The sequence below is a fragment of the Mauremys reevesii genome, linkage group 13 (genome assembly GCF_016161935.1).
Source record: "Mauremys reevesii isolate NIE-2019 linkage group 13, ASM1616193v1, whole genome shotgun sequence".
NCBI lineage: Eukaryota > Metazoa > Chordata > Testudines > Geoemydidae > Mauremys > Mauremys reevesii.
Window position 1 is genome coordinate 2,526,864 of NC_052635.1, and position 25,477 is coordinate 2,552,340.

At 49.1% G+C, this 25,477-nt stretch overlaps 1 gene segment (V, D, J or C); it reads left to right on the top strand.

The window, feature by feature from the left end:
* Positions 1-20,082: 20,082 nt before the first annotated feature.
* On the top strand, positions 20,083-24,983 carry LOC120380783. The segment is given in 2 exon segments: positions 20,083-20,150; positions 24,413-24,983. Coding segments are annotated over 2 exon segments (576 nt in total).
* Positions 24,984-25,477: the final 494 nt, after the last annotated feature.

A 25,477-nucleotide genomic window follows, 5' to 3' on the forward strand; every position in this document is an offset into this window, starting at 1 on the left:
GAGTCTATCATGCAAGTTTCCAGCCTTACTCCTTCTTGCTCGTGGGTTGTGTACTTTTTGAGGGTGGTGTGATCTGCATATGCAAATAAAGATGAAATTTCTTTCCTTTTTAAAAGGCAGTGACTGGTCCTCAGTGGATGTTCTTTGCAGCAAAAGGAATCACTGTGTTCTACTACTGTAGAGTTGTTGAGAAGAATAACCATGAGATGTTGGGTCAGTTTTCTTCTCTTGTTGGCAGCTTTCCCAGGTAGGTGAATTTCACTGGCACGAGGAAGGGGAAAAACAGAACTAGCCACAAGAATTCTCACCCTGCTTCTTCTTTCTTCACAGGGGTAAAGGCTCAGATCCAGCTGGTCCAGTCTGGTGCAGAGGTGAAGAAGCCGGGGGAGTCTGTGAAGCTGTCCTGTAAAGGATCTGGTTACACATTCACTAGTTATTCAATCAACTGGGTTCGACAGGCTCCTGGAAAAGGGCTGGTTTACATAGGATGGACTAACACAGATACAGGGGTACCTACTTATGCTGATAGTTTTAAAGGGAAAGTCACCATGACTCTGGACACATCCATCAGCACAGCCTTTCTACAAGTGAGCAGCCTCCAAGCTGAAGACATGGCTGTTTATTACTGTGCTAGAGACACAGTGAGAGAAACCTCATTGAGAGTCATTCAAAAAGGAGAAGTGGATATTCTCCTGGTGTGTAGTAACATCCGCTTATTACAACCACCATCCAGATTTCACTGCTACATTCTGCACACTTGTGTTTCTGGTATCCACCTGTTGGGGGATATTCCGAGTCTCCCAGGGAATTTGGACATCCCATTCTTGTAGATTTCTGATGGGTACTGAGCAGACATAGCCCTAAACTGCTCTGAAAATCTCATCCTCACATAGTCCCCTCTCTGGGGCATTAGCCAGCATTTCCTTAGGGATGTGTGTGACACCTAGCACCATGAAGGCCTGATCTCTGACTGTGGCCTCGAAATGCTATAATAGTAATATTAATATAAGTAACAAATGTGTCTCCACACCGACATGCCAGAGCTATTTACAGAGACGTGCACCATGGTCTAGATTCTCAGCTGGTATAAATAAGCATAGTGCCATTGGCTTTGATGAAACTGCACCAGTTTATGCTAGCTGGAAATATGTCCCCATTGACTCCCATGGAGAGATGTAGATTTACACCAGCTGGAAAACTGGACCCATTGATTCCAATGGAGCTATGAACAATTGACACCATTTGGGGTTTTGGCCCACTGACTTCAATAGAGCGACACCAATTGGAATGAGCTGGCAATCTGGCTCTATGGTAAATAACCTTGAAACGTGGAAATACAGATATATAGAGTAAAAGCGAATGAAATTGGTTTGTGTCAGAAATGTAAGTGATCATTACAAGTTTATAGTAGGAGACTCAGAATGCAGGAGGTGACCGCTTTTTCCTCCTAAATCAAGAAAATAAGAAAATATAAAACTTCAGTAAAAGAAAACAAGCAGGAGGTTGAATAAACAAGTTAAACAAAAGACACCCTATTGCATAGAAAGCAATATGCAGTAGCATGTTACAAATTATTTCTTCATTCAGAACTAATCTGAGGAGCATTTTATCAACCATCCTCACTATCTAGGTTCTCATAGCTTCCCTGTCAGCAACAGAGCTTCCGAGCTCAGTAATTTAATAACGTCATTTTGGCTTCCCAGAGGCCTTAAGGCTGAGCAAGGATTTGAGCCCAGCTTTTTCAAAATGCCTGTGTGGTCCTGTGGTCCTAAGTGACGAAGAAGCACAATTTCTACTGAAAAACCAACGCTCAGCTGTGGGCTCGCACTCAAATCACTAACTGATCTTAAACCTTTCACATTTCAGTGCCAGTCTCTGGTGGATTCTCTTTATTTCCAGGTAACAGTGTTCTCTGTTGATCTGCCTTAGGTTGGTGAGGGTGTGAATTACACCAGTGTGGTTCTCTTGCTGCAAGTCTGTGTAGGCGAGTCTGAACCTCGTGCTTTATAACCACAAATCCTTCCAGTCCCGCCTTATGCGCCTCTAGCAAATCATGCACATTCAGGGCGGAGCCAAGGTGCCTGGAGACACTTTCCAATCTACATCCCTTTCTGCAGCCCCTTCGTCCATTTCTCTTTGTTCATCCCCTTTATCATGCTGGAGATTTCTTCGCTTGCTAGCAGCTCTCTCAGGTGTGTTCTTGTTCCCTTAAATTACATGTGTCTCCCTATCATTTCTGTTTATGCTCTGATTACATTACGGTTTTGTATTTGCAGGTGTCCAGTGCGACGTGGAGCTGGTGCATTCTGGGGGAGGACTGAGAAAACCAGGAGAGTCCCTAAAACTCTCCCGTTAAGCCTCTGGATTCACTTCCAGTATCTCCTCGATGAACTGGGTGCATCAGGTGTTAAGTCCTTGGGGCAGCCGGTGTAGGAAACAATCACTTGAGGCCAGAGAGCAGACAGCTAACCAAAACCTCCATTTTATTTACAGAAACAGAGAGCTCACTCAGCCGGTTGAAACCGGCTGAGCTATCCCTTAATAGTCTAACTCAGTTGCCATAGTAACAGAACCCATGACAACCAAATACACAACATATTCCTCCCCCCCTAATAAGAACATCCCCTAAATAAAACACACACTAAACTAGAGAAGGAGGGTAGACTGCCTCCATTCCCGGCTAAACCCTGGGGATTATTTTGCCCCATAACCGTGGGTTCGCCCTAACTAAAGATCCAGCCAATGAGGAGGCCTTCTGTCTCTAGGTGGATTACGGCGAACTTCTGGTGTTGTTGCACCCGAAAGTACTAGGGGCTCAGGGTCCGCAGCACGAATAGGTGAGGAGGTGGTATCAGCTTGTGCTGGGCAAAGGGGTATCTCAGCTGCCGGCAGTAATGGAGGAGAACAGTCAGGAACAGGTGACTCATGATTCGGTGTCTCACCAGGAGGGGTGAAGTCAGACCCCTCAACTGCAGATGGGTCCTGAAGACTGGCATGACCTGGCAACAGCTGATCTACATGTCGCCGCCAGGTAAGATTCTCTGCAGTCCAGACTGTATAGGAAACAGGTCCTGTTTGAGTGATGACTATGGCCGGGACCCATTTAGCTCTGGAAGTATAATTCCGAGCCAAAACTGGCTGTCCTGGGCTAAAGGTTCGGTCTTTTGCTCTGGGTGCCCATCTGATAACTTGATATTGCTGCTGATGTTGCACAGTTTGTCTGGGTTCAGAAGGTTTCAGCAGATCAAAGCAAGTGCGCAGCTGTCGTCCCATCATTAGAAAGGCTGGGGAAGCCTGGGTCGTAGCATGAGGTGTGTTTCTATAGGAAAGTAAGAAGGTATCCAGACACTTTTGAATGGAGTGTTGTCCCTTTGCTGATTTCAAAGCGTTTTTCATTGTCTGCACAAATCTTTCAGCTAATCCGTTGGTGGACGGATGATATGGTGCTGACGTGATGTGGTGTATCCCATTTGCCTTCATAAAATTTGGAAACTCCTGAGAGATGAACTGCGGTCCGTTGTCGCTCACAAGTTGTTCTGGCAGACCAAAACGACTAAAGAGTCCTCGTAGTTTTTGGATAGTACTCTCTGCAGTAGTGGACTGCATTATAGAGACTTCTGGCCATTTAGAATGGGCATCTACTGCCACCAAGAACATGCTTCCTTCAAGGGGGCCAGCAAAGTCAACGTGAATACATTGCCACGGGTTTTCAGGCCAGTCCCATGGGTGTAGGGGTGCCCACTGGGGTGCATTTCTTACACTCTGACATGACATACAAGCTTTTGCCTTCTCTTCAATAGCACTGTCCAATCTAGGCCACCAAAAATAGCTTCGTGCAATTTCCTTCATGCGCACTATTCCACAGTGACTGGAATGTAGCTGTTCTAACATCTGTGATCTCAGGGGTGGTGGAATAATGACACGCCTCCCCCACAACAAACAACCAGATTGGACCGATAACTCCATCCGCCTGGACATGTAGGGAACAAGGTCGGGTGAGACCGGAGAGGTTTGTCGAGATTTTCCATGCATCACCAGGTCCATAACTTGGGATAATACTGGGTCAACGCGGGTTGCCTTCTTTATCTGAGTAGCAGTGTTCAAAGTAGAAGATTTCCTTTTGGGCACTATCTTGATGTTTGACCGGTAAAGGCAACCTTGAGAGGCCATCTGCATTGCCGTGCAGAGTGGATTTCCGATATTTGATTTCATATGTGTGTGCAGAAAGTATCAATGCCCAACGTTGCATACGACTAGCAGCTAATGGGGGAATGCCTGTGTAGGGTCCAAAAATTGATGTCAGAGGTCGATGGTCTGTAAGAAGAGTAAACTTTCGCCCAAACAGGTACTGATGAAACTTCCTAATTCCAAAAACAATTCCTAATGCCTCACGTTCGATTTGGGCATAGTTAGTTTCTGCTTTGCTTAGAGTGCGTGAAGCAAAAGCAATAGGTCTTTCTTCTCCCGAAGGCATAATGTGTGACACAACCGCTCCCACTCCATAAGGGGAAGCATCGCAGGCCAATTGCAGGGGTAAGGATGGATCAAAGTGCGTTAGAACTTCAGAATTTAACAATGCATCCTTAGGTTTGTTAAATGCAACATCACAGGCTTCAGTCCACTTCCAGGCCTTGTTCTGCCCAAGGAGCTCATGAAGTGGTTTTAACAGTGTGGCTAACTGTGAGATGAACTTTCCATAATAGTTCAGTAGTCCTAGAAATGAGCGCAGCTGGCTTACATTTTGAGGTGGGGGAGCCTCCACAATAGCTTTAACTTTTGCAGGGGCCTTATGAAGACCTGCAGAATCGATGATGTGTCCCAAATATTCAACAGAGGGCTTGAAGAATTCACACTTGTCTTTGCGAACTCGTAGGCCATACTCTTCCAGTCTTTGTAGGGTAGCCTCTAAATTCCTTAAGTGATCCTCTTCATTTCTTCCAGTGACCAGGATATCATCCAGATAGCACTGAACTCCTGACAAGCCACACAAGATCTGGTCCATAGCCCTCTGGACCAGGGCGGGAGCAGATGTTATTCCGAAGGGTAGGCGACAGTATCGATAAAGCCCCTTATGAGTCACAATAGTCAACAGCTCTTGGGACTTTTCATCGACGTGCATCTGTAAATATGCTTGACTCAGATCAATCTTACTGAACTTTTGTCCCCCCAGCCAGGCCTGCGAAGAGGTCATCGATGCGGGGAAGCGGGTATTGCTCTGCACACAACACTGGGTTGACAGTGACTTTAAAATCACCGCAAATCCGGAGAGAGCCATCTTTCTTCACTATTGGAACGATAGGAGTGGCCCATGAGCTATGGGTAACTGGTATTAGGACTCCATTGGTGACCAGGCGCTCCAGGTCTGCTTCAACTTTTGGCCTGATGGCATATGGCACAGTTCGGGCTTTCAGATATTTTGGTGGACTGCCAGGTTTAATGTTCAATGTCACAGTGATTCCCTTCATACTTCCCAAATCATCTCCAAAAACAGCAGCATGTTTCCTTAGTATAGGGGTTAGACTGGTTTCTTCTTTAGTCATCCGGTGCACTTCTGCCCAGTTCAGCTGAATCTTCCCAAGCCAAGACCTACCCATTAAGGCTGGGTAGTTACCTCTCACCACAAACAGTGGCAATTTAGCCGCCTTTCCATTGAGCTCCACCTTAACATCAATAGTGCCCAACATGGGCACAGCTTCACCTGTATACGTCTTCAGAACAGTTTTTGTTGCCTTAAGCGGAAGATGCTGTAGCTTTTCCTTATACGCAGTCTCAGGAACCAGCGAGACAGCTGCACCGGTGTCTAGTTCCATGCGTATAGGTTTGCCCTCCAATAAGGGGGTTACCCAGTATTCATGTGAGCCCGCTGCCAAAGACAAAACATGCAGTGGCACTTCCTCTTGTGAGGAGGTGTCACCTTGATCATCCTGGGTCTGCTCTAGGGTATGCAAGGTTCCTCTTTTTGTCGGCCAGACCACAGGCCTCTTTTTCTTTTGTTTACAGGCATACTCAATGTGTCCCCTTTTGCCACAGTGTCGACACACCAGGTCCTTACACCAGCATTCTGATGCCTGGTGACCCAGCTTACCACAGCGGTAACATTCTTGACTCTGCACCGTTTTGTGGGTCAGTTCTTGTGACACTTTTTGCACCCTAGGGGATGCCCGATGTATTGTGCCTCCTTGTAGCCAGTTCCATGGAGACAGCAATATCAACAGCCTTCTGTAAGGTAAGCTGAGCCTCTGTCAGTAGGCGCTTCCGTATAGCTTCACTGCAGAGGCCACACACTAACGTGTCACGCAGGGCATCATTTAACATCTCTTTAAATTCACAGTGTTCTGCTAGCTTTTTTAGAATGGCTACAAATTGTACAACTGTTTCATCTTCCTTTTGGTCTCTTTTGTGGAACCTATATCTTTCAGCAATTACCAGTGGTTTTGGGGAGAAATGAGACCCCAGGATTTCCACAATGTCACTGTAAGATTTAGTCTCAGGCTTAACAGGGTGTAGTAAGCTGCGTAGCAGAGAGTAGGTTTTAGCCCCTACAACAGTTAAGAATATTGGCACCTTCTTCGCTTCTGTAATGTCATTTGCAATACCAAAAAGCTCAAAACGCTCAGTATACACATGCCACTGCTCTGTATTCTCATCAAAAGGCTCCAGGGGCCTGGTCAGAGTAGCCATGATTTTTAGTTTCACTTTCACAGTCAGTGCAAACAAGCAGCTTTTTTTCTTTGTTTGGTCTTTACCTTGACTTCTACTTCCTTCTGTTACTGGAGCAGCACCAGGATCCCACCCTCGTCGCCAGTGTTAAGTCCTTGGGGCAGCCAGTGTAGGAAACAATCACTTGAGGCCAGAGAGCAGACAGCTAACCAAAACCTCCATTTTATTTACAGAAACAGAGAGCTCACACAGCCGGTTGAAACCGGCTGAGCTATCCCTTAATAGTCTAACTCAGTTGCCATAGTAACAGAACCCATGACAACCAAATACACAACATATGGCTCCCGGGAAAGGGCTGCAGTGGGTAGCCCAAATTAGGCACGATTAAGGAAAAGCCTACTACACAGACTCCATCGAAGGCTTCGCCATCTCCAGGGCCAATCCCAACAACCTGCTGTATCTGAAAATGAGCAGTCTGAACACTGAAGCTGCTGCTCTGTATTACTGTGCGAGAGACACACACTGAGAAGAAATCCACTCACAGCCATGCAAAAAACCCTGGGGGAAGCACAGAGAAAGTTTTTTACTAGCCCAACATGTGGAATGAAATGTTCCCAGCTGGCTAAAGAACCTAGATCCACAGTGGGGTATCCAGCTTCCTTGGGTGGATTTCGCATTCTAGAAGTGCACAAAGTGGGCCAGCTGGCAGCTGCAATACAGGTTGGAATTATGGATGATGTTTGTAATGGTTTAGTGTGTCTGTGCAGTCAGAGCGCTGGCACTCACATGTCTGTATGTAGCCCAGTAACTGAACAGAGCTCCCTGAATTAGAAACGGCACTTCGCCATCGAGTCCAACCTCCTGCACAACACCTCTCCTGTTTGTACAACTATAAACTTCTTACACTGCTACACTGAGCGAAATGGAGTTCTCAACTGCCGGATAATGATGGTGAAAAAGACATTTCAGAGAGAAAGGGAGAGCGAGAGAGGGATACATCTATCGATGGATAGATTTCCCTGATTCAACAAAAATCCCCGGAGATACTTTTCTCTCAAAGAAATGGATTTTTTTAAGTTTATTTTATTTTATTTTTTGATAGGTAAGAAGAGAAAATTCAGCAAAGTTTAATCAATCTAAAGGAAGAAAACAGTGGGAAATATTTTTCACTGTTTAGCCAAAGTAGATAGCCATACATGGGGGCAGCAGAACTCCATATGCTAGCATGGGGGTGAATGTTTCATAAAGACTGAACCTGAAAATAATCAAAAGGATTTTTCCTCCTCAGATACTTGAGGGGTTTCAAAGGGAGGATTTGGGCACCCAAATCCCTTGGGAAAGCAGTAGCCAATCTTTGGTGAGGTTTTGGAAATCACAGCTCACATATGCATTTCACTGGTGAAGAGTGCCGGTGTGCACAAATTCATCAATTCTCTATTATTGCAATGTCATTCGTATCCATTGGCTGTCACATTCTGGAAATGCAATATGTGTCTTAACATTATTATTTCCTGATTAACCCTAAACTCACACTTCAACCCTACTGAAGATAATCTGCTCTATTGCTCTTCTATGTCAGAGCCCACATCCCATTATACTGATCTAGCGTCTCTCCATCCATCTGCCTCTCTGAGTTCTGATGAGATTTATTAGTCAAGACTGGTACAGCTCAGTGTTATTCAAACAATTTAGCAATGTCCACATGCAAATGAAATAGGAAAACTTCCTCATAAAGAACAGCAATTGATCTTCATGGAAAAACTGTCCCACAGAGAAAGCGTTTATTGCTTTTTGCAGCCCACAAGATTGTTGAGGAGAATGAAAATATGACTAGGTTTCCTTTTCTTTTTGGCTACTCTCCCAGGTAAGTAAAGTAAACATACAGGTGTCTGGTTCAGGCAATTGGCCTAGGATGGAAAGGAGGGTTTATGATTAAGGTGACATCAGTTCAGGAATTCTGGGTTTTAAATTCTGTCTCCATATGTAGCAGGAGCTGTACATTGCCAGACCATGTAGTTTATCATCTGCATGGATTTCAGGAATTTTTTAAATTATTATTCCAGGACTGATTCCCACCTGATTTACACTAGTGGAGTTGAGGAATCATTCCAAGGAAGCCAACAGCGATCTATCAGTGAAAGGGAGAGAGAATCAGACTCTTTTATTGCTGTGGGGAAGAAATCAATTAGCTCTAATGATTAAGGTTGCGATCCTGGCCCTATATCTAACTCAATGGGCGTTTTCACCGTATGTGTTCAGTTCACCTGCCTACCTTCTTTCCCAAGGTGCCTTTTCCCAGCTTAACCTGGTCCAGTCAGGTCCAGCCATGGCAAAGCCCTCAGATGCGCTCAAGCTGACCTGTGCTATGTCCAGTAACTCCATTTCCAGCAGTAAATGGTGGAGCTGGTTCCAATGGACTCATGGGAAGGGGCTGGAATGGATGGGGCTCATCATGAGCAATTGAGACGCGGTCTACACCCAGAGTTTGCAGATCCGCATAGCGATCACCAGAGATGCAGCCAGGAGTGAGTACTACTTGTAGGTTCATTCTGCTGCACCAGAAGATACTGGCACATATCACTGTGCGAGGGATATATATCTGTTTGGCACAATGATTGAAACCATTTCAAATACTGGAAAGGAAACTGTGAGAAAACCAGCAATTTGTCGTCCCCATCTCCCCTGTGTATTCCCACCCATGAGACCACACTCTACTTCCACCAGAGCTGAGAATAGAACCCAGGAATCCTGGCTCCCATTCTCCCAACCAGTTCTAGCCCACTAGACTCCACTCCCTTCCCAGAATTGGGAAAGCAGCCCACAAGTCACCCCTGTCTATTATTTTATTAAACTTTCTAAACACAGAGAGAGAGAACAGCAAAGAGTCCTGTGGCACCTTATAGACTAACAGACGTTTTGGAGCATGAGCTTTTGTGGGTGAACACTTCGTTGGATGCAAGAGAGAGAGAGAGAAATTGATTTTAAGTATCAGAGAGGTAGCCGTGTTTGTCTGGTTCTGTAAAAGCAGCAAAGAATCCTGTGGCACCTTATAGACTTACAGACTTTTTGCAGCATGAGCTTTCGTGGGTGAATACCCACTTCGTCGGTGGTATTCCGACGAATACCGACGAAGTGGGTAATCACCCACAAAATCTCATGCTGCAAAACGTCTGTTAGTCTATAAGGTGCCAGAGAGATTTTACTAGATGAAGGGTTTTGGCTTCAATGGACCTATGTTGTTTTAAACTATTTTGGGATCTGGCCCATTGATTTCAATGGAGCTATCTCCATTTACATGCTCTGATTTCATTAATTGTTATATTTAGCCTGGGAAATCTCTTTATGGTTTGTTGGTTTGGTTTTTCTGCCAATTCGGTCCAGGTAAAGTTTATGTATTGCAAAGCAAACAGCCAATAAAACATATGTTTACACAAAATGTTTCTTCCACCCTGCCCTATAGCTGTTGATCAAATAAAGTACATAGGAATCATCTCTGTGTGAGACTTTCCTTATTAACATCTTGCATTTGTTATACTGGGGGATCCTCAGCTAGCGGGAGAGATGTGCTTCTGACTGAAAACGTCTTTTGGACCATGAGTAAATTTGCCTATTAAAAATAATCATCAGGTTAGGAATAAAGGTTAAGTTACCAGTAATAATAAACTTGTCCTCAGAGTTGCCCCTCAATGATGTTTTCCTTCATCACTCAATTTATATTTCTGGAAGAGGCAAATAATTGAAATAACAACAGCTGATGCTAATTATTACTGAGGTGCAGTGGGTATTTGTGAATGGAAGGAAACAACGAAACATTTTGTTTGGGGAGGGAGGAATAGCTCAGTGGTTTGAGCATTGACCTGCTGAAGCCAAAATGGTTGTGTGTTCAATCCTTGAGGGGGTCATTTAGGGAACTGGGGCAAAAATCTGTCTGGGGATGGGTCCTGCTTTGATCAATATGTTGGACTAGATGATCTCCTGACATCCCTTCCAATTCTATAAAAGCATTTGTTTCTTTCCCAACACTGTTTACAAAGGAGGATGTTGTGTTCTCCTTTCCAAAAAATGGACATTTCCCCTATCTACATATATATGTTCTCTCAAAGATATGCAAAACTCCCCTGCCGACGAAGACCGGGAGTGGAAGAAGCTCCTGGGCCCGGCCCCGCAAGAGTTTTCCAGGCCCCCCAGAGTGAGTGAAGGACCCCGCTCCAGGGGCCCTGAAAAACTCTCGTGGGGGCCCCTGTGGGGCCTGGGGCAAATTGCCCCTCTTGCCCCCCCCCTCTGGGCGGCCCTGTTCTAACCAATCATATGGCTATGCCCTTGCTCGTCTGTCTCTTCATTTTCCTGCACAGACTTTCATGTTACTTAATGATTTATTAATAATTGTGTATTATAAATCTGGTCAGAAACTACAGTGAGAGAGAGAGAGAGAGAGATGTAGCGGGGGAAGAATAGATAGCCAGCCAGCCAGCATACATACAGAGGGAAGGATGGATTGATGGATGTTGGAGAGAAAAGGCTAGATAGGCAGCCAGGGCCAGCATGAAGAGAGGATGTAGAATGGGTGGATGGACAGCTCCTGCTGATGCATGGACAGAGAGGTAATTTTAAAAGTAGATTTTTCAAAGATTACTCTTTATCAGATGTCCTCCCCCAGGGGGTTGTCCTGACCCAGTCAGGTCCAGACGTGAGGAAGCCAGGCGAGTCCACTATTCTGAAATGTGCTGTGACGGGGGCCAATCACAGCACATCTATCATGACTTGGATAAGACAGGCTCTGGGGAAGGGACTGCAGTGGCTGGTTTACTACTATTCCCAGTCTCGCATCTTCTAATCGCATGCAATGCAGGGGAGATTCACCATTTCCATAGACAGCTCCAGCTTGTATCTGCAGATGCACAGCCTCAAAGAGGAACACACTGCTGCGTATTACTGTGTGAGACTAGGCGTCTCTCGCACAGTGATACCGGGCGGTGCCCTCGGGCTTCAGGCCGGTCAGTTGCAGATACAACAGGAGATGGTGAATCAGCCTTTGACTGAGTCTGCATAATATTGTGGGCTTCCATCAGAATAAATGTAGATGACCTACCCCAGCCACTGCCTGGGAACCTGTTGAACCCATTTCATACTGTAGCCGCTGAAGGTGAACCCGGAGGCTTTGCAGGAGAGGCAGAGAGAGTCTCCGGGCTTTTTCACATCCCCTCCGGACTCCACCAGCTGGGAATAGAAAGATATTATATTAAGAGCAGTAACAGACTGTTTCCCTGCCCTGCCAATGGGTGTGAGGGGAGGAAATACCTTCCAAAGCCACTGCAAGGAACACTACATGGAGCCAGAGCCTCATTTTCCCAGGTGCTGGAGGGGAAAGTTCTCAGGGACTGGCTGGTCACTGCACAAAGCCAGGGGGCTGAGGATTGTCTCTCCGGGTGCAGCTTGGGCAGAGGCAGAGACAGATTTAAACAGGAAACTGTCCCCCTGGTTTGCATATCCCGCTCCGTATAACACACACAAACTCCTTTCCTGGCTGATCTCATTTCTTGCCCTCCTGTTCCAGGAGAAGGTGGGGAATGTGTATAATGCTCTGACCCAAATCCCATTGAAATCCAAGGGGGATTTCTGAGTGGCCCAGTATTTCTTTTGGCCCAGTCCTCTAACTTGTCTAGGTCCCTCTGTAACCTATCCCTACCCTCCAACGTATCTACCACTCCTCCCAGTTTAGTGTCATCTGCAAACTTGCTGAAAGTGCAGTTCACGCCATCCTCCAGATGATTAATGAAGATATTGAACAAAACCAGCTCCAGGACCGACCCTTGGGGCACTCCACTTGAAACCGACTGCCAACTAGACATGGAGCCATTGATCACTACCCACTGAGCCCGACAATCTAGCCAGCTTTCTATCCATTTTATAGTCCAATCATCCAGCCCATACTTCTTTAACTTGCTGGCAAGAATACTGTGGGAGACCGTGTCAAAAGCTTTGCTAAAGTCGAGGAATAACACATCCACTGCTTTCCCCTCATCCACAGAGCCAGTTATCTCCTCATAGAAGGCAATTAGGTTAGTCAGGCATGACTTGCCCTTGGTGAGTCCGTGCTGACTGTTCCTGATCAATTTCCTCTCCTCTAAGTGCTTCAGAATTGATTCCTTGAGGACCTGCTCCATGATTTTTCCAGGGACTGAGGTGAGGCTGACTGGCCTGTAGTTCCCCGGATCCTTCTTCTTCCCTTTTTTAAAGATGGGCACTACAGTAGCCTTTTTCCAGTCATCTGGGACCTCCCCCGTTCACCATGAGTTTTCAAAGATAATGGCCAACGGCTCTGCAATCACATCCGCCAACTCCTTTAGCACCCTCGGATGCAGCGCATCCGACCCCATGGATTTGTGCTTGTCCAGATTTTCTAAATAGTCCCAAACCACTTCTTTCCCCACAGAGGGCTGGTCACCTCCTCCCCATGCTGTGCTGCCCAGTGCAGGAGTCTGGGAGCTGACCTTGTTTGTGAAGACAGAGGCAAAAAAACCATTGAGTACATTAGCTTTTTCCACATCCTCTGTCACTAGGTTGCCTCCTGGTCATTGGCTTGAACTCTACTGCCCTGCCATCAGGTGGCCAATTGTCAGACCCAGCCTTTAAATTCTTTGGGAAATTTGAAAGTCCCTTTCCTGTTTGCTCAGTCAGGCATGGAGTGCTCTCAGTGAATCTTTCCAGGTGACCAGGCCTCCATGTGCCAGACGATCCCAGTATGGAGCAATGACAAGGTGCTGAACTTCATTAGCATTTGGGGAGAGGTGGCTGTCCAGTCCCAGGTGCACTCCAGCCGTAGGAATTATGATACTGATGGGAAGATATCAAGGTCCATGACTAAAAGGGGCCATGAACGGGACGCACTGTATTTCAGGGTTTAAGTTAAGGAGCTGTGGAACACCTGCCACAAGGTGCAGGAGGCAAATCACTGCTCTGGTGCTGTACCAACAACCTGCCAGTTCAACAAAGAGCTGGACAAGATACTTGGGGGTGACCCCACCTCCACTGCGAACAGCCCCATGGATACTTTGGGGGCTGTTCCAGCCAAGAGTACACCGACCCAGGAGGAAGAAATTGGAGGTGAGGGTGCTGAGGAGGAGGGGGGTCCAGAGGCAGAGGACAGCTCAGTGTCCGTAGGTACATGCAGCCAGGAGCTCTTTTCTACCCCGGAGGAGGCTAGCCAGTCACAGCAGTCAGTGTCTGGGGAAGCGCAAACAGCTGAGGAGGTACCTGGTAAGCAGCTTTGATTTTGGGAAGTGAGTTGTTGGGGCGAGGAGGGTTGCAGAAAGCACACTTGGCTATGTGTGATGCTCATATTAACACATGCTAGAGGTGGAACAGGGCATTGATGGATTCATCTCAGAGATCTCATTGAGAGCCTCATGCAGATAATGGGCAATCTGCTTCTGCAGGTTCTTTGGCAGAGCTGCTTTGTCCCTTGTCCATTAAGGGTAACATTCCCGCACCACTGTGATGTCGGGGGGAGTGGGCGGCATTGCTGCACGCTGACAAGCTGCATAAGGGCCAGGGAAGAAGATGATACCTTGTTTCCTTGCTCACCCTCAGCAGTGAGATATCTTCAGTGATGAACACAGCCTGTGGAAAATGTGTGGACAGTGTTGAATACTGGATCCCCTGCAGTGTTGGCTCTCCCCAAGACACACAGGCCCAGAGTACAGTAAGGCCTGGGAACAATCAATCCTCCTGCCCCTCTGGCTACTCACCATTTTGGGGGTCTTGTGGCTTATGTGTGCTCGCACTGTGATAGGTATGTGAATTGTGCTTGTGCTTAAGATCGGCTGTATCGTTGCTCTGTCTAGTGTTAACAATGGTGCCTCTGTAAAATGTTGCATTTTGGCTTCACAGAATCAGCCTTGGGATCCCAGCCTTCCTTGTTATCACCGGATGAACGGCTGAGCAGACCCAGGAAGTGGCCTCGAAAAAGTAGAGATGACCTTTGGTATTAAGTTATGCAGCAGGCTGCTGCTGAATATAAAAATTAATGTAGCAGTGGAGGGATCTTAAGAGGAGGGAACGGAAGGAGAATGCGGAGCAGCTCCTAAACATTATGGAGCACCAAGCGGACTCAATCCAGGGGCTCCTAGCACTGCATACAGAGCAGCTCCGCACCTGCCCTCCCCTGCAGCCGGTGTCCCAAAACTCTTTCCCTTGCACCCCCATGTCACCACCAACACAGTTTGGCCACTATCCTGTCCCCTGTTACTCCCCGCTCCCTCCCACACCTGCTCCTTCAGCGTCCAGCCCTGCAGACTCCCACCATTACCAATGGCACTCGACCCTGGTCGGCAGGGGCGGCTCTAGAAATTAGGCTGCCCCAGGCAGCGCGGTGTGCTGCGCCGCCCTTCCTCGGTCCCGCCGCGGGTCCCCTCTTCCCGCGGCTCCGGTTGAGCTCCCGCGGCAGGTCCACCGGAGCCCCGGGACGAGCGGACCTGCCGCAGGCATGACTGCGGGAGCTCCACCGGAGCCGCGGGAACAGCGAACCTCCCGCGGGCACCGTCCAGTGGCTCCGTTTGAGCTGCCGCAGTCATGCCTGCGGGAGGTCCAGCCGAGCCGCGGGACGAGCCCCCTTCCGCAGTCATGCCTGCGGCAGGTCTGGTCGTCCGCGGCTCCGGTGGACCTCCCGCAGGCATGACTGCGGCAGGTCCACCGGCCCAGCCTGCCGCCCCCTAGATTTGGCCGCCCTAGGCAACAGCTTGGTTTGCTGGTGCCTAGAGCCGCCCCTGCTGGTCGGCATGCAGTTTGTCCCGGATGACGGGCAGCAGCTGTTGCATGGCATTCCAGACAGCAAGGCTGCATACAATACCTGGACATACACAAATCTGTAAATGTTCTGGGGGACCCCCACCTCCCTTCCCGCATCCCGCACAGTGCAGATGTGCCATGCCATGTGTGTCTCTGCAACTGTTTGTTTTAATAAATGACTGTTTTTGGTTTGGAAGCATTCTTTATCGCATTAAGTGAAAGCAAGCACAGCCCAGGAAAATGATAGGTACTGCTAGTCAGTGTGTCACAGATCAATCACAGACGCTGACTAGCATCACAACCACTGCACTCCTGTGCACGGCACCAAACATTACTGACCTTCAGCATCCAATTACTGCCTCAAGGCATCCCTAATCCTTACAGCCCGGCACTAGGTCCTTCTAATAGCCCTGTTCTCTGGCTGTTGAAATTCAGCCCCCAGGCACTGAGACTCAACGGTCCAGGCCTAAGTGAAGCTTTCACCCTTCCCTTCACAAATATTATGCAGGTTACAGCACATGGTTATAAGCATAGGGATGTTGCAAAGAATCCTGTGGCACCTTATAGACTAACAGACGTTTTGCAGCATGAGCTTTCATGGGTGAATACCCACTTCCCATAGGGATGTTGTCATCAGTCAGGTCCAGCTTCCCATGTGGACATCACCAGCAGGCTCTTAAATGGCCAATAGCACACTCAACAGTCATTCTGTCTTTTGAGGAGAGGCTAGAGCCAGCCAGGGTAAAGGCCAAACTGGCTGTGTGGGGAGCTGGTGAGTCCCAGGCCTGCAAGCAGGGTTCCCCCTGAGAACTGGCCTCTAGGGACCTGACACCAGATTCCCCAGCTGGGTTTTCCTTTCTCACGGATGATTCCCAATTGTTACATTTGCTGAAAAATTTCCCCAGCCAGGCTGGGTTCACCTCCAGCTCCCCTGGTGAGACCAGTCCCCACATGGTCAGCACTACTAGTCCAAGGCTGATTCCTGCCTGAGGAGGATCCCTGCCAGCGGACAGCAGCCCCTGGAATCGTCCAGCGTCATCCTCAACCCTGAAGATCATTTGTGGAGTTCGTGAGTGCCTTGTCTTTAGTTAGTTAGTCAGGGAATTTGTTTTGGGGACCCTCTACTCCCTGAACTGTGTCCTCAAGCCAGGGAGTGAGGGTTTGAGGATTTTATAATTTACCGCTTATTACACCTGTGGAGGGATTCACCACCTCCTCCCACTTGTGGGTCTTTTGGGCTGTACTGAACCCAGTCAGCCACACTGCTACACCTCTGCAGAGAATTGTATAGGTCATCAATTATGTCTCTGGCTTTCACACGAGAGCTCAGTATCTCAGTGGCTCAGAATATTATCTGTTTGGATCACATCTATACCAGCCTCCATGTTTAAATTCCCTTCCCCACAGAATTACCCTCCCTCACCCTGCACTAATCACCGCTCTCTCTGAGCAGCCATTTAGGAACATGGATCCTAACAAGTACGAGCCTCAAGAATCACCCAGAGCCCAGTTAGCTCCGTCTCTTAGCTCAACAGAGACCTGACCAGCTCCTCTATAGGAAGCAGTAATATAGTCGGCACCTGTCAAATTAGCTGCCCGAAGGGGAATGTTTATCATCCCTGATCAGTGAGAGGCTGGTTTACTCACCCAAGCAAGAGTTCAGCTCCTTACTCAAACTCCTGGGATAAGAGTTTCCAGACGACTTCCTGGATTGGGACATACCTTTTGTATTAGCATAATTCTGAAAGAGCCTTCCAAAGCCCCTTCTCAGTTTTTTTTAAATCCCTTTATCAAGAAATAATTTTCTGATTGGTATTTGTGGGGTTTAAGGAGGAAAAGGAGAGGATAGTGGATTCACTCTTTTAACACAGGTATTCGAAATAAATGGAAAAGATTCCCGCATCCTCGGAGAGAGGAGATTTTGAGTGTGATGTCTACAGTGAAATAAACTAATCAGTCTTTCAAGCTCAAATATGCCTAAGGGAGTTAGGAGCGCCTTTGAAAAGATTTTTCCACCATACAGAGGATAATATTCAGAACAGGCTCGCTTGAACCGAAAACCTGAAATACCAAATAAGTAAAGAGGGAGAAAGAGCGACACAGAAAGATACATACACTATAAACATAATTAAAAACCCCATGAAACAAACAAATCACATAATTGCTCAACATGAAGAAATAAAATCCCAGGAGGCAGGGACACGAGCTAGGGACTCTGTTAAGATTTCGGAGACTTCTTTATCTTTCTCAGTTGGAAAGTCTCAAAGATGCTACTGTATTGGGCGTCAGCATAAAATAGACAGATAGAGGGGGTGGATGGGGATAGATAGATAGACAGATAGATGTCTATGGCGATCAATAGAGCGGAAGATAGACGGACAGACTGTCTCCATCCAGTTGTTTCCTGGTTGCAAATCTCCGGCGGGCAGAAGAAAGAGCAGAAGGGAACATTCCGTGTCACAGCTGGACTCTGGACTCCACCTGCCAGGAGACTTAACAACGCGACGCTGCGTCACACACCTCCTGGGTCCCCCCATTATATTGTCCCCACCCCCCGGCCCATGCAAATGAGCTCCCCGGGGCCCTGTTCATAGCCCAGTCCTGGCCGCTCACCCCGCTCAGAGCCAGCGCCGGGCTTCAGCTTCCCATCCCGCCTGGGGACCGAGCCGCCAGCCGCAGACATGACCCCCAGCCTGGCCATCGCCTTCCTCCTGCTGCTCCCCGCGGGTACGGGCGGGACCTGCGCTGCCGCTGGGTGCCCGGTACCGTGTGTTCCCTAATAACTGCGCCTCCGGGAATCACTGCAATATTCCCCCTTTGTCTCTGCAGGTGTCTATTCCCAGGTCAGCCTGGTGGAGTCCGGTGGGGGAGTCAGGAAGGCCGGAGAGACCCTGAGACTGACCTGCACCGTGTCCGGATTCTCTCTCACTAGCGAGGGGGTGCACTGGGTCTGCCAGCCAGCGGGGAAAGGGCTGGACTGGGTCGGAGTTATCTGGCACACTGGAAATACTGCTTACAGCGATGCACTCAGAAACCGCCTCAGCATCAGCAGAGACACCTCCAAAAGCCACGTGTTCGCATGGGCGCCAACTTATATGGGCTCGTGGAGCTAAAGCCCCAGGAATATTCAAAATCAGGGGCTCTGCTCCACCAATATTTGGAGCTAGGTTTCGCCCCTTTAAATCCCAGCCGCCGCCGGGAATCAGAGGGCTCTGGGCTGCCCGCTGCTGCGGAGAGCCCAGAGCCTTTTAAATCCCAGCCGCGGCAGGGAATCAGAGGGCTCTGGGCTGCCCGCTGCGGCAGGGAGCCCAGAGCCCTTTAAATCCCAGCCGCGGCTGGGAATCAGAGGGCTCTGGGCTGCTGGCAGCAGCGGGGAGCCCAGAGCCCTTTAAATCTCAGCCGCGGCTGGGAATCAGAGGGCTCTGGGCTGCCTGCAAGCGCTGGGAGCCCAGAGCCTTTTAAATCCCAGCCGCGGATGGGAATCAGAGGGCTCTGGGCTGCCCGCTGTGGCGAGGAGCCCAGAGCCTTTTAAATCCCAGCCGCAGCTGGGAATCAGAGGGCTCTGGGCTGCCCGCTGCGGCGGGGAGCCCAGAGCCTTTTAAATCCCAGCCGCGGCCGGGAATCAGAGGGCTCTGGGTTGCCTGCAAGCGCTGGGAGCCCAGAGCCTTTTACATCCCAGCCGCGGATGGGAATCAGCTGCCTCTGGGCTGCCCGCTGTGGCGAGGAGCCCAGAGCCTTTTAAATCCCAGCCGCAGCCGGGAATCAGAGGGCTCTGGGCTGCCCGCTGCGGCGGGGAGCCCAGAGCCTTTTAAATCCCAGCCGCGGCTGGGAATCAGAGGGCTCTGGGCTGCCTGCAACCGCGGGGAGCCCAGAGCCCTTTAAATCTCAGCCGCGGCTGGGAATCAGAGGGCTCTGGGCTGCCTGCAACCGCGGGGAGCCCAGAGCCCTTTAAATCCCAGCCGCGGCCGGGAATCAGAGGGCTCTGGGCTGCCCGCTGCTGCGGGGAGCCCAGAGCCTTTTAAATCCCAGCCGCAGCTGGGAATCGGAGGGCTCTGGGCTGCCCGCAGGGGCAGAGAGCCCAGAATCCTTTGAATCCCAGCCGCGGCGGCTGGGATTTAAAGGGCTCAGGAGCTCCTGCGGCTGCCAGCAGCTCAGAGCCCTTTGAATCCCAGCCCCTGGCTGCTGATTGCCCCTCCCGGACCCCACCCCTATCTAAGCACCACTGGTCCTTGTCCCCCATTACCCACTCCTGAGACAACTGCCCCTAACTGCCCCTTGGGACCCCAGCCCCTATCTAAGCCTCCCTTCTCCTTGTCCCCAACTGCCCCCTCCTGAGACCCCACCCAACATCCCGCCAGGACCCCACCCCTACCTGTCCCCTGATAAACCCCTTGGACTCCCATGCCTATCCAATTGCTGCCTGTCCCCTGACTGCCCCTCCGATCCTCTGCCCCATCCAACCCCCCCAGCTCCTTGTCCCTTGACTGGCCCCTGGAACTCCCTACCCCTTCTCCAACCTTGTAATCTTGTGGCACTGATGCGTTGTAGCTTCATTTTATATCGGCTTACAGGGCGGGAGTGGGGGGAGGCACCACCATTTTGGGCCCCACCAAAAATTATACAAACCTGCCGCCTATGCTCCTGCAGCTGACCGGCCTGCAGCCCGGAGACACCTCCGTGTACCACTGTGCCAGAGACACACAGTGAGGGAAACTTATCCGAGCCCGGCCTAAAACTAACCTCGCGCAGAACCCGGTTCCCTGCCTGAGTGGCACAGAGCAGCAGCTGCAGCACCGCGTTCTCCCTGCCTGGTTAGTTGCTGGCTTCATCCCAATTCTATGGCAAGTTACTGGCACCCGTGAATTTAAACTGTCTGTCACCCAAAGCCGCGCCCTGTATCAGCGCCTCCGGGCCGGGAATCCAGCCCAGGAGCTCTGCCACCCGGCACCTGCTCTCCCAGTTTTTCTGTCGGTCAGCCAAGAAGTGAAGGGAAAGGCCTCAGGAACATTCCTTCACCTTCCTCAACTCTTCCTATTACAGCTGGACTCACTGGGGTGGCGCTCGGGCTTGGCAGCCATGAGAACAAACACACAATTATCTCCCCTTGTCGACTCCCCACCCAGCTGCCGGGGGGCGGGGAGAGGCTCTGCTGGCCCCATCTGCCCCCGGAGAGCGCAGGGAGCAGATTCCCAGGGTGCGGTTCAGCGGAGCAGGGAGGAGCAGCTCTGTGAATATCCCCGGGGGTCCAGAGTGGGGCTCCATCTTTCTCCCACTGAAGTCAATGGAGAAGCTGAAACCTTAGTAGCCATCAGCGAGATACTGAACCCTGGGGGAAGATTATTGACTCCCTCGCCAGCACATTGACAATTCTCTGTGTGTGAAATGAAATCTGCTGCTTTGTAGTGGGGCCAGTAGCAGGGCATGTGCACCTAGCGAGCCCCACCTAAGCCTCATAGTGCGAGTGAATCGTTGGCTGAACTCGTCCTGGCCTTCTGTCCTATCTCTGGAGCACTGACCCTTCTCCAATGCGGAGGAATGAGACAGAAACAGCAACATGCATTAATGAGCACATGATGGCAGCAGAGCTCTGTGTGTCTTTTAGCTGGAGGTTCTCATTTTCATCAGCAGCTGTGGTCAGCTCTGAAAACCACACGGACTTTCGATTTCATAGAAAGACACAGCTGAAGGCCTGTCTGTCTTTCCCCTCATGTCCTGCCTACTGCCTAACCAAGTGTCGGACGGGGAGAGATTTTCCAGGTACTTCACTGTTTTTGTGCTGAAAACAATTTCGGGAATGGTGAGTTTGAATGAAAACCCCTCCAAAATAGAACTGGATGGCACTGCACAGCTTTGAGGGGTCTGGCTCAGCATGGGGACGCCTTTCCTCCCTTGTCATCAAGGTTAAAAGGGAAATTGTTCTGATAGGGGAATTGAAGGGGAAAGTTAAGGGAGCAGATCCTCTTGTAGTAAGTGCAGGCCCTGATAAAGGCCCAGTATGAGGCCTGAGGCCTGAACTAAAGTAATGGACAAGACTTAGCTAAAAAGCAAAGTGAGGCTGTGAGCTGAAGGCCGGCTCGGTTCACAGAAGCTGGCAAGAAAAGGGCTGATGCTGCATAAACATATATTTACCTAGCATACCGAAGTATAAACACAGCACTAGAATACACTATACTGAAACATTCCATAGATAATAAAAGGACAGGCCGACCCATCCCAATGACAGGGGCAAAAGGGTAAAATGATGGATAGAGTTGTTTTGATCGAACCAACATGTACAAGGTAAAAGGCGGCACCTTAATACGTAGAGAGGTTGAACCTTGCTGCGTAGAGGGGTGGCACCTCAATACGTCAGGTATGATGTGTAACTTGTTTGTATCTGTGTATAAGAATGTGCCCCTGGGGCGGTGTCTTTGTCTGGCTGAGGGGGCAGTGGAAAGTCCCGCCACTGACTGAGCCGGGTCCATTGCCAAGATGCACCTATTAGTAGTATGCCCGGTAGACTAAGTAATCTGCGGGGAACTGCAATCTGTGTCCGAGGTCGCAATAAACCTAGTCGACGTGACTTTGCATCTTACTGGACTCTGTGGTTATTGGGGATTCTCGTCGGGTCTGCTGTGTCAGCTATCTGCAGAGCTGGGGCAGCACACAGAGGGAACACACGCATGCAGCAGAGTGATATCAACATTGGAGAGAGCAGAGCACCACACCGGTACCACTCTGACAACACTGGTGACCCCGACATGTCCGGAAATTAAATGAGAGTTTTTCTGGTCTAGCTAGTGGGTTTTAGCTGATTGTTAACTTAATTGTCCATATATGGTAGATAGAGGTGTATATGACCAGTCTCTTATTTATAAAACACTTCATTTTTCTTTTCTTGATGCTTGGGGGTTTCTTCACTGTATACAGATATGAACTGGTGTCTTCAGGGTGTGATTTTTTTGGCGTCTTTGGTCTGTGGGATGCAACTTAAACAACTTTTGTTAGTTAACATAGTAAAGTTTTTGTTTGTTTGTTTTCAGTAACCCAAACTTAATACACAGTTTTAACTTTGTTTACAATGTAGTAAGAACAATGTAATAGGGACCAAGCCTTTTATAACACAAGCTATACTTTTGCAATTGTTGTATAGACATTCATTTTTATTTGGGGTGCATTACTAATATTTAATACTAAATGTAATGCTTAATGGCTAAAATAAATGTTTACAATCTTCCATGAGAAGGTATATTGCTTTCCCTTGCTGAACACTTTGTTTCAGTAAAAGCGTTAGTAACATAATTTTAACTAGCTTTTTAGAGTTAATTTGCTTGTGATACCAACTTCATTCTTGTTAACTGTTTAGAAGCACAAACCTTAACAACCATTGCTTCCCATTAACATAACATAACAAGAGAAAAGCATATAAACTATAAAATTAAACCAAAATAAATTTTAAATACAGTCTAAGATATGCAACTTCAACTATGAGACTAGCGTAGCTGAAGTTGACATATCTTAGATAGACTTAGAATCACTTACTTTGCATCCTTGCGGCCAGGATCGAGGGCCGCCACTCCCCTGTCGACTCCGCTTCTGTGTCTCACCGTGGTGGAGTTCTGGCGATCTCCGATAGATCGATCACTACCTGCCAATCTGGCGGGTAGTGTAGAGACTAGCAAATTTATTTGAGCATAAGTTTTCATGGGCTAAGACCACAAGAACTATCTAACTTTCCCCTAAACTCTCTCTCTCTCTCTGTCTTCAGTGTGTGTGAATGAATATGGGGATATGAAAGGGAATACGAATGGTCATGGGAATGGAGATCTGTGTTTCAGCGTGAATGCTGATACTTGTCTGAAAGTCAGTGGGAATGGAAATATTTTTGTTGTTATCTCTCAATATTACATAATGGAAATGGTTTAGAAACACGTAGAGTTCATGTCACACAAGTTCTTTAAACGCAACCAGGAGAAAGCTTCTGTCAACACTTTATTGCTTATTAATAATTAACTGCGTAAATGATCTTGAAGATGATGCTCAGCAGTGAATGGGCGACAGAGGCTGGATCACTTGGATATTACTTGCAGAATAATCTTCCTTCACTGTAGCCTAGATCCTCCCTCGACTCTCCCCTAAAGAAAGACTCCCAGACATGCTGCTCTCGGCCCACTAATGTCAGGGAGGCTCCACTGCAAAACTTTAACTCTGCTCTCAGATACCCCCTCCCCCGCAGCTTCTCCCACCTGCACCCACAGGCGGACCCCAGATCCGGTCCAAAGCACGAGCCAGGCTTGCTCAGATCACGTTCCTAGTGTCACGGATCATTTTAATGTAGCCGGTCACTGCTGGGAAGGGAAAGGGGCTTCCATCCCCAATCCCTCGCAGCACCATGGGGAATCTTCCCTCTCCAGTGGGTGGCCCAGCCCAATGGATCTCTGGGACATGACCCCTCCCCAGATACTGACCCCACTGACTGGACATTGCATGGCCCTTATGTACGTGGAACGGGGCTCCACAGCTGAGTCACCCTCAGCCCCAGTATCACCTCACAATAGCCAGGCCCTCAGTTCCTGGGTGAGGAAATACAGTCACTGCAGGGAGCTGTTCATTCCTCCCAGGGGTCCGAAAGTGTCAGGAGGACCCCAGCACCCTGTGCCCGGCGCTGCACAGACACAGGACGGGACAGTCTGAGTCCCGCACCCGGAGCCCTAGGGCGAGTCAGTCAGATCCCTGGCAGCAGGAGTGTGTGTCTCTTATAAAGCGGGGATATGCAAATGAGGGAAACAATGTCCTGTTTAAATCTGTGCCTCTCTCTGCCCAGGCTGCGCCCGGAGACACAATCCGCGGCCCCTGGGTCTGTGCAGTGACCAGCCAGTCCCTGAGAACTTTCCCCTCCAGCACCAGGGAAAATGGGATTTTTGCTCCTGTTCATTTTCGCTGTAGCAGCTTTGGAAGGTATTTTCCTCCTCTGAATAACTCGCAGAGTTAGAAGAATATTGTGTTACCGCTGTTTTTATACCGATATTAATGGCCTGTCTTTATTCCCAGGTGTCTGGTCCCAGGTGCAGCTGGTGGAGTCCGGAGGGGATGTGAAAAAGCCCGGAGACTCTCTCCGCCTCTCCTGCAAAGCCTCAGGGTTCACCTTCAGCAGCGCCTACATGAGCTGGGTCCGCCAGGCTCCTGGCAAGGGGCTAGAATGGGTCGCTTATATAAGCAGGAGTGGGAGTACATTCTACCTTGATTCAGTGAAAGGCCGATTCACCATCTCCAGGGATAATCCCAAGAGTGAGCTGTATCTGCAACTGACCGGCCTGAAGCCCGAGGACACCGCCCGCTATTACTGTGCGAGTGACACAGTGAAACGAAACCGGTTTGTGATCATACAAAAACCCAGGCTGCCTAATCGCCCTTCTCCCGGCAGCCGCTCGGGGGCAGCACTTCCACAAACAATCCAGGAGTGGGCACAGGAATTGCTTCTACAACCAGAGTGAAAAACAAATCAGTCCTCAGGTTTCAAAGCTCAGTCTCCAGGGGTGAAAATAACTTAAAGCACTTGCTGGTACTCCGGAGTCTGGAGGAGGGGCGTCGCCTCCACCGGAAGAGGGTGGCCTCCACTGGAGTGTTGTGTATTTGGTTGTCATGGTTTTTATTCCTATGGCAACTGAGTTAGATTATTAGGGGATAGCCCAGCCAGCTTTGGCCAGTTGGGTGAGCTCTGTGTCTGTAAATAAAATAGTAGTTTTGTTAGCTGTCTGCTCTCTGGCCTCAAGTGATTTCTTCCTAAACCGGCTGCCCCCAAGGATATAACATGGAGGAGGTGGGACCTTTAAATCCCCAGGCCCTTTAAATCAGGATTTAAAGGGCCCAGGGCTAGGCTGTGGGAGCTACAAACCCTTTAAATCACCCCCTGAGCTTCCAGCTGCAGAGGTGTCTGGGAGCCCTGAGGTTCGGGGGCGATTTAAAGCAGGCAATTTAAAGGGCTGGGGCGGTAGCCGCGGCAGGAGCCCTGGGCCCTTTAAATCGCCACCCAAGCCCTGCCGCCGCTACC